Below are 9,582 nucleotides of genomic sequence, written 5' to 3'. Positions count from 1 at the left end.
AAAATATATTTTTAAAAATGCTTAATATAATGATCAATATTATAAATATTATATATAATAATACTGCACGCAAATTATTTAAAAATCACTGTAATACATTATTTCGAATTTTATGAATTCTTAAACAGAAATAAGCCTTTATAAAGACAATATTTAAAACAAAATTATTCTATCTTTTATATTAAAAAATCCTATTTTTAAATTTCGTATTCTTTAAGTAAAATCTTTTATCTCCATTTTATTCTTGATTACCCGTGTTTACTATTACAATATTACATTAATAAAATTTCTTTCAATATATATATATATATATATATATATATATATATTGAGTATAACAATAAAGTTGCTATTTGGTATTCTTCTATCGGATAGGTATTTCTTAAAATTGTATGGAGAATCGTGGTAAAAGTACTTTTTTTTTCTTGAATGATGATCTTTTTATTTATTATTCTGTTTTTTTACACATACCGGTTACAGAATTTACCATGATCCTACCTCCAATTATACTTGCAATCCACGTCTCTTAATTATTATTATGATTTTTTATTTTTTTATTTGTTTTAATGCATCATTTAATGTACTTTGCAAGAAAGTTGCGATATTAATCTAAAACTAAGTAGCCATTATGTTTGGATACATACTCGTTGATGGGATTTATTTATTCATTTATTAAATTGTTTTCTCAGACTTTTTGCGTATCTTTTAGCTTTGAAAATTTAATTATAGAGTTGCTTATTAATGTTATCTCTTACTATATTATCTTCTTCTTCTTCTTTCTTTCTTTTTTTTCTTTTTTTTTTTTTTTTTTTTTTCATACAAGATGGATATTGTTTTCCTATTATTTGTTCATTCGATCATTGCATTTTTTAAATATTTTCTTTTCATTTTTTTTCTTCGTTTTGTTTGATAATATATCAGTCCAAATGATCTTTCAAATGTTCGATCCGTTGCACTACCTTATGCTCTTTTATATGATGATAGTCTTTCAATTTTCATTTATTCTTGCGGTAGACCCATTCATATATAGTATCGCTTACGTTAATCTTTGACTCGCTGCTTATACGCTTGATAATTTTGGCAGTTCGGAAGGAACGTGAGAAATGCAACGCTAAACTTGCAGTCGTATTAGACTTCTAAAAAGCTAACCGGATAAGCATCCTCGACATTTTTTACTTTCTTCAGCAATGAGTTACACGTGTTTTCCTCACTATTATCTTTATTGGTATAAAAAGGGAGTAGTGATATTGAGTCCGAGTATGTAAATTTAAGGGTAATGTACGTGTTAACGCGTCTTCATTACGTGCGTGTATTTATAGATCAGCGAAAATGGTAACAATATTAAAAATTTCGTCTGTGTCTTAAGACATAATGTTAAGAGCTTATGCGCCACCGTTACAATAATAAATAATATGTCCATATCATAATAACGATTTTTGTTACCTTTTTTCTTTTTTATACCATGGATAAAAAAATTTTTCTGGATGTGTATATACATCTGGTCGTGCCCGTGACATTATTTATCTAGGATAATTAGCTACCGCCACTCCGTTACACGGAAAAAAGAATTCATAGGTTTATTCAATTCGGTTTTTATTATCCGAACCACACGCTAATGCTCGTGCGCAACGCCGAACGGCCTTGCTTTTCTGTCCTTTTATCGACATATCGTCTCGGAGGATCAAAGATCGGTTATACAGTCGCTCTCGTCTTCGATCCTCTCGCAACGGAACGCCGCTTGCGCGAACGCCATTAATCACGCATCGCTTAAACACCGGCGTAACAATCGTGTAGGCGAATGTAAATCTGTATGTCTCCGCGTGCGGTAGTCTGCTCGCTCGTGTATAAGTGTTTGTGTGCTTAGATGTTTCGCGCGGCGTTCTTACAATGAAGCTGTGGATATGAAAAAGGACTTGGTGGTGCTAGGCGCTCTCGGATGGCAGTATGGTTCCGGGCGCAACCTGGGCTAGCACCAATCATCATCATCACTGTCCGAATGCCTGGAGCACAACACTCGCTGTTTTATCTGTAACCAAAAGGAAGATGCATCGGTTCAACGATCGATCGATCGGTTATTCGGCGTAGTATTGTAAGGCCAATTTTTAGCCTCGTCATGAGATTGAATTTTACAATTTTTCTGCAACGAAAGAAATAAAAACGCGATGCACACACACACACACGCACACACACACACACTCTCTCTCTCTCTCTCTCTCTCTCTCTCTCTCTCTCTCTCAATCCTCCTTACCGTTTTGGTGTGATTTGGTGCGTAGGCGCGTGTTATAGAGGTTTGTCTTAAAGTAAGGTTATTGCAGTGAGTGGGAGGTGGGTAAGGGTATTTATATATAATGCCTGAATCGTTGCAATGTTCAATTGTCATTTATTATCCTTACGTTATGATGTTATAATCGTCATGTTATTATAAACGAGCTGTAAAATCAAGGCTTCGAACGCGTAGCAAGGATGATTGCATCGAATGGAGGATCGCGTCGAGGGTAAGAAGGATGAGGGTCGATTCGGGCTGAGGTCGGGGCTAAGGTCGATGATCGGTGGCGCGTTTGTTCCCTTACCGCGTGCGCCGGGAACTCGTCGTCGTTGGCCTGGTGCTCGGCCTCGTCCCCGGCGTGATGCATCCCGAGCCGAAGCTGGGGCTTGAAGCCGTTGGGCACGGTGCTCGGCAGGAGCCTGCCCCCCCGCCCCAACAGAACGGCCTGCTCAAAAGTGAGCGGACCAGTCCCCGCGTACGCGACCGCCCTCAAGGGGCCTCGGTACGCGGGCCCGTTGGCCGAATGCCCAAGACGCGAGCCCTGGCCACAGGCGCCGTGCTGCACCACCTGTCCCGCGGCTTGCGCCGCCTGCACCGCCAATGGCCCGTGCGTCGGCGACGAGCTCAGCTTGGGGAAGTTGATGTTGACCGGCGCCTTGAGCTGCAGGGTCGACGGCTTGTTGGGCGTGGGCGGGAGCCGCCTCCCGTGGCCCGTGCGGCGCGTCACCAGCACCGGGTAGCTGTGCTGGTAGAGCTGCTGCTGGTAATGGTGGTGGCCCCCGGGACCGAGGCCGCTCCCGCCCATTCCCCGGCAGAGGGTCATCGGCGAGGGCGAGCGCGAGCGCTGCTCCAGGGAGGTCGTGCCGTAACGGTGGTGGTGGTGCTGGTGGTGCTGGTGGTGGTGGTTGTGGTGCTCCGCGTGGTTCAGCCGGTGGACGGGACTCGGGGAGCGGGCCGGCGACGTCGAGGCGCTCCAGGGACCTACGACCATGCCCCGCCCCAACAAACAACCGGGCCATCAGTCAGAGCGAGTTTCTTCTTTATTCGTTACCTCGTGCACGGCCAAAGCACCGAGTCCAACAAGTGCGACCTTTCGATTTTTATCCCCGTGTTCTATGTATTAACTACGCAATAAGCTGAAGTCCCGGCCAATTCCCGAGCTACTGACTCAATTTTTCACCTTCCTTAATCAAGGACTTACAATCTTTAATGGACCCTCTTAATCAATACTCTATTATATCAGTTATTCATACGACTTTAAGCTCGTTAAGTAGCTCTTTCTTTTTTCTTGGCCAATGGAAACTTTGAATTAGGCTCGCGTCAAATGTATAAAGATCATTTCATCAAGGGCATGACTTTATTAATTGCCACTTTGATTAAGCCTATAATTTTTGTTTTGCCGAATTACAAAGATATATTTCCTTATTTAAATAGTTATATTACTTTTAATATTAAAATCTCTACTTTATATACAACGAATCGTAGAATATTTTTCTCTTCTATATGAAATTGATCGAAGCCTTGTATTTTATGATTATATTACAGATTTACATTATTTGTGCTGTTAATTATATTTTAGTAAATCGAAAAATCGCACTCGCAAACATTCTGTGTATATATATATATATATATATATATATATATATATATAATATCAGTACCATACACTACTATTAAAAAATAATCCAATGTATATATAGATGTCAGATATGAGGATATAACTAATCAAAACTATTATGTTTCAATCAAATATCTAATTACTTCCGAACTTATTTAATTCTAAAACAAAAAATTACTTGATGTTTATAATATCATATGCATACAAAATTTAATAAATTTTAATCATTATTTCATTCAATTCTTCGATAATGAGCAATTTATTTTAATGAAAAGTTGTATGTTCACATACTTACAAAAATTTTCTATAATATAAATAATTATTATATATATTATATTTAACTTTCTTCATCAATTTTGTATCATTTGGTTCACATGCATCATGTTATTGATCTCTAATGTTCGAATACTTTTTAATTAAATTAAAAGTAATTTGTAAGCCAGAGATTTTCCAATCTTTAAACGATGTTCGTTTGATTATTATGAGAAAATTTATTTATGAAATTTAAATATTCTTCGTTAAATAAATATTTTAGATAAAATATTTCGTTCTATGCTGCCTTGCAAAGCTTAAAAATCTTCTAATATTTAAGAATTAATTTTGTATTTCGTCTGCTTTCTTATAATTTAAAACTTTATCAATTGCTCTCTTATTACTTAATAATTTGATTATTACATGCAACTTATCACTATAAATTAACGATATCGGATGTGATAAAAACATAACTTTTTAATAAAATATAAATTAAATATGAATTGTAAATAATAATTATTTAATTCTGAGGAGACTAGAAGGATACTCTATGAAAATATATATTTACTAATATTATATAACTACAAGAATAAAATATGGCTAATTAGTACTAATTGTGGTGTACTTTGAGTAAAATTTTATGTAAAAATGTGATAAAAGTATATGGAGTTTTACATTCACATTAAAGATTCTATTTCATCTACATATATCTTTCTAATTATATTATATTCAAGCATTATTTTACTTTATTATGATGCGTGATCTATTTAATTCGGATACTTTTTAGTCTATTGACTAAATTATTTTCCCGAGTTTTTTTTTTAGAGAACTGCGCTGATATGTCAAAATATAATATTCGAAAAATACGTACGCAGCAAATAATTAAATTTTTCCTAGCTTTAAAAAATTCACGAATATCCAATGTTCATTATAAATTCTCAAAAAAGCATAATAGTATTTATTAAAATAGATTTTTTTATTCACATTTTGCATATTAATGATAAATATTTTCATTCGAATTAGTTGTATAATATTGAATATTTTCAAGGATACTAAGTAAAAAGTGATAATATATCAATAAAGTGAGTATGTAAGATGCATAAGTAATGGAAAATTTTAAACTTTATTAAAATTGATGCATATTTGAAATTACAATGAGAATGTAATTTGTATTGACTTAACGCATGACTTTTGTGTTGTGTATCGATGTTGTTCAAACGTGATTTAATGGTATATAGTGTGTAAACTAAAACTATAAACAGAACAGAAACATATCGCATAAAGTCACTTTGCACGATAGAATTATGAAAATGCTTTGGTTAAGAACATTTACCATTATCGTAATAGTCGCAGTGGTCGTAATAGTCTGCATAGCGCATAACAGAACAGAACGAAGAAAACTTATTATATCAATTGATACATTGAGCTTGTTTCATTGGTTGCGTATAATCTATTAACAGCAACATTCGAATAATTTTACGACTCTCGCTGCAAGTTTAAACTCTGATCAGTTATCGGTCAAAATTAACCCCACAAACCATCAAATTTCATTCTAAAACATCAATATAAAATAGAGATAGATATAATGGATGTGATAATTTAGTATTTCTTAACTCTTGAAGAAGACTTGCAGCGCGAGATTTCCCAATTGGCCTCTTCTCGCGCATATAAACAACATTTTCACGCCATTGATACGTACCTCTGAATCTTCGTGTATACATATACTGTGAGTGCGGTTGATGAGTATTCCTCTGGATCTCGACGACGTTGTTTACCGTGTCACTGAAGCCAAGTCCGTCATGGTAATTATTGCCGCGATGATCATACCTGTGTTGTCGCGGTGATGGTGATCTGCAACAGAATGTCACCTCTCGTTTAAAGAACAATTTAAAGAGTTTTTAGATTTTCGGATTGTTGTTGCAAAAATGATACGCACAAAGATCGAATTTATATTGAATTCTTCAGATAATTTATTTATTTATGCATTATTCAGTAATGTAACCAACTTCAGTGTATATGATATGTTATAAAACCATCATATGTAAATAATTTATTTGTCCAGTAATTCCATTATTTTGTAAGATTTATTTGTTTATTAATTTATATTCGGCGAAGTAAAATGGATTTCAATAAGTCAAGAAATAAAGAGAGAGAGAGAGAGAGAGAGAGAGAGAGAGAGAGAGAGAGAGAGACAGATAGACAGAGAAAATATTCAGAGCATGCATTGTGGTGCTGATTATCAACGATCAAACTAAAATAAAAATAAAAAGTGCATATATCGATGCTATTTGATGTAATATGTCGATGTAAATATTAGTACGTGTTTATATATAATTTGGCGTCACCATATCCATTCCCGTATTTATATATATATATATATATATTAGTGAAGATACATTATAAACGCTTGAATAATATCTAAACAATTATGGTGTGATATACAATGATATATAAGTAATATAAAAGATTGCAATGTCTTGTACGAATGCTGACTCCAGCTGTCCGTTTCTCGCAATAGTACATAGAATATATAAAAAGGCCTCACCTTAAGCTTGGAGATCTAGAATTCCTCGCTGGATGGGTTGCTGTGTGATGAGGATGAAGCCTTTCCGCCGGATGAGTGAGACTCTCAAGACTACCGGCTCGCGAGTCGTTAATAACGACGTCTTGTAGATCCATCTAGACGAGGATTTAGGAAAGTTACACGTAAATACGTGGACACGTCAACCAATTTCATTATCAGCTTTATCAGGTATAAAATGAAACGATGAAATCGAGCTCAGACAATAATCTATGTTAACTATTGTATAATTATCTCTCGACTTATGATTTCGGATTATGGGCGTTTATTAAATCAATGTGGAATTTGGTAAACATTGATGAACAAACAGCTAGCGGCAATAAAATTGATATGTTGAGGAAGTGCAGCCGAGGCTTCTTCCCGATATATCGTTATTTGCTAGATTAATAAGCAGACGCGTTTATAAAACGGTTACACGATTCTGTTATAATACATGTCTGTGCGTGTCGCGTGTATGCTTGCGTGTGTATTTATGTATACATCGTTCACATGCGCTCGAGCGCACCCCCGCACAGTTATCTCTCCGTGTGTGTGTGTGTGTGTGTGTTTACCTGTGTTTACGTGTGAATGCACGTATTCTATTCTGAAAGTAATCGACGGGACGCCTTTTGCCTCTGTCGATGAATTAATACTCTGAACAAATCATTTACCGGAATGATCCGATCGAGCACCTTTCGTATGCAAGCTCCACTCAGCATTTTATCACTATTAGTGCCTTAATCAATGATTCGTTTTGGCTTTCTGTCCTTTTTAAAAGCTATCATCGTTCAAATTTAATTTGTTTTAAAAGATGTATAAGAATTTTATATATTTGTTAACAATTGTTGGGTCCGCCAAAAAGATGTTTGGCATCTTTTTATATATCCCTTCGTTTTACGTATCATTAGCATTTTTACATGTTGACGAAAAGTTAGAGTTTAAATACTATAAACTGCAAACAAATGTTTTATTTTAAAGAAATTTTCTTACTTAGGGAAATTATTTAATAATGGAAATTGAATGTGAGATAGCATTATAGGACAAGTGGACAAAATACTGTAATTAACTATAGGATCCATAATAATTATTATCATTTAAAAGTAAATATGCCCTAAAATGAAAATCAACTATATATTAAAATATTGCGTGAATGTCGTTGCTACGATCGTACAGTAAATGTAGATAAATGCTTGAAAATAGTTTAAAAAGGACAATAATGCGTCGTCATCGGTCTGTTAGGCCTAAGTTTGCTAAGTGAAACTGCTCCAAGTGATGAAAAGAGTAAAATAGTATGCTTGCAAAAACGTATAATCCAGAGTTTTCATGCTTAAGTAAAAAAAAAGTCGTTGGTAATTTTAAACATGCTCATGCTCTTGTTATGATTGAAAAATGTGTAAAATTTTGGATCTCTTAGTTTGTTTTAATAATGACATTGTAGCAAGTTTAACATCTCCCATGGTCGTTTGCGGAGTAGAGCCATCTAGTTAATTACTTACCGGCAAGAATACGAATTTGTCGAATTATCTGCAATTAATGTTTCTTATCGGCTCGATAATCACTTATATTCTCTTAACATTACATGTACACAGATGGTTACACAACATTATCGATAAGTTAATCTATTTATATCTTGGATGTTGAAAGCAGCTAGGGAAGGGTGGTACTCTCTAAATTGTTTTGTTTATACGGTATCATCTAGTTTATCAGTGTATGTAACATCACGTTACCTAGAATGAATGTAAAGAATAAAATTATCAAAATAATTTGGTTTTCTGGTGATAGAAAAGTCGCTAAATCAGTAAAGATGTTTCTTTCAATTTCTTCAGAAAAAAGATGGGAAAACTAATTTTTGTTATGTCTATTGGTGTTTCTAGTTGGAATAAGAAGGTCGCAATGCTCCGATAAATATGAATGATAATCTAATAAAAATAATTAATTATTCCTCTATAAGGACAATTGACAAGTATTTATGCTATACATCCGGTACGGTTAAAAACATTAACAACAGTCGTAGTTGAAAGAAATGCAACTAATAATGTCTAATGCAATCTGCAACCGGTTATGAACGTATGAAACATTGTGCATTTATAAACGTTCATTCGATTGCCATGAAATATTCAAACACGATAATATTAAACGTAAAGTTTGAAAATTTTCAAATCTAGAGAAATAAAAGTAAAGTATAAAAATAGGATGCAGCTAAATTTTAAAGATTTTTACATTGCGGAGCATTAAAAATCATTATTATGGGCTTGAGATTTGAGCCGAGCCTTGACACCTTGCGATAACGGATCGAGGATCGAGGTTGATGTCGATGGTACGAGGATGATCGGTGTTGACAACGGCGACGACGACGACGACGACGACGACGACGATGATGATGATGATGATGATGATGATGATGATGATGATGATGATGATGATGATGATGATGATGATGATGATGATGATGATGATTATGATGATCGCGGTAGTAATTTTGGTGTTTATTCTGATCATAGTTTTGATTATTATCGTAGGTTATCTTATAGTTTTGTTTTCGGTATCGGTGTTGATGATGGTGGTGGTGGTCGTGGTGGTGCTGATGATGATAATGATTATTATTATCACGATACTCGTGATGGCCCCGTGGACGATATTCCGTCAGCAATGGCTCTAGCTCGGCGACGCGTTCCTCGCCCTTATTAACAACCCCGTGAATCACCGGCCCACCCCCTCCCTGGCTACTCTCTCCGCCGCTCCCTAGTTTATTGTACTGCTGAGACACGTTCCAGTTCACCTTTTTGTTCCTGCAATTGAAAGAAAATAAATCTTTAATTCACTCGCACAGCATTCGTACTCTTAACCCTTTGATATTTAATATTGATTTTGACTGAGCACGATATA

The 9,582-nt window shown here is 35.1% G+C and overlaps 1 protein-coding gene across 1 annotated transcript in view; it reads right to left on the bottom strand.

The window, feature by feature from the left end:
- Positions 1 to 867: 867 nt before the first annotated feature.
- Positions 868 to 9,582, bottom strand: part of cac (calcium voltage-gated channel subunit cacophony) — an 85,266-nt gene continuing 76,551 nt past the window's right edge. Inside the window, exons 27-32 of the mRNA XM_011507884.1 lie at positions 9,476 to 9,485; positions 6,682 to 6,815; positions 5,836 to 5,987; positions 5,470 to 5,502; positions 2,647 to 3,247; positions 868 to 2,033 (exon numbers count right to left, since the gene is read on the bottom strand). Coding sequence (XP_011506186.1) covers positions 1,967 to 2,033; positions 2,647 to 3,247; positions 5,470 to 5,502; positions 5,836 to 5,987; positions 6,682 to 6,815; positions 9,476 to 9,485 — 997 coding nt within the window. The 3' untranslated portion in view covers positions 868 to 1,966. The remainder of the gene's footprint in view (positions 2,034 to 2,646; positions 3,248 to 5,469; positions 5,503 to 5,835; positions 5,988 to 6,681; positions 6,816 to 9,475; positions 9,486 to 9,582) is intronic.

This window comes from Ceratosolen solmsi, unplaced genomic scaffold (genome assembly GCF_000503995.2).
Source record: "Ceratosolen solmsi marchali unplaced genomic scaffold, CerSol_1.0 scaffold1, whole genome shotgun sequence".
Taxonomy (NCBI): Eukaryota; Metazoa; Arthropoda; class Insecta; order Hymenoptera; family Agaonidae; genus Ceratosolen; species Ceratosolen solmsi.
This window is presented reverse-complemented; position numbering and strand designations above follow the sequence as displayed.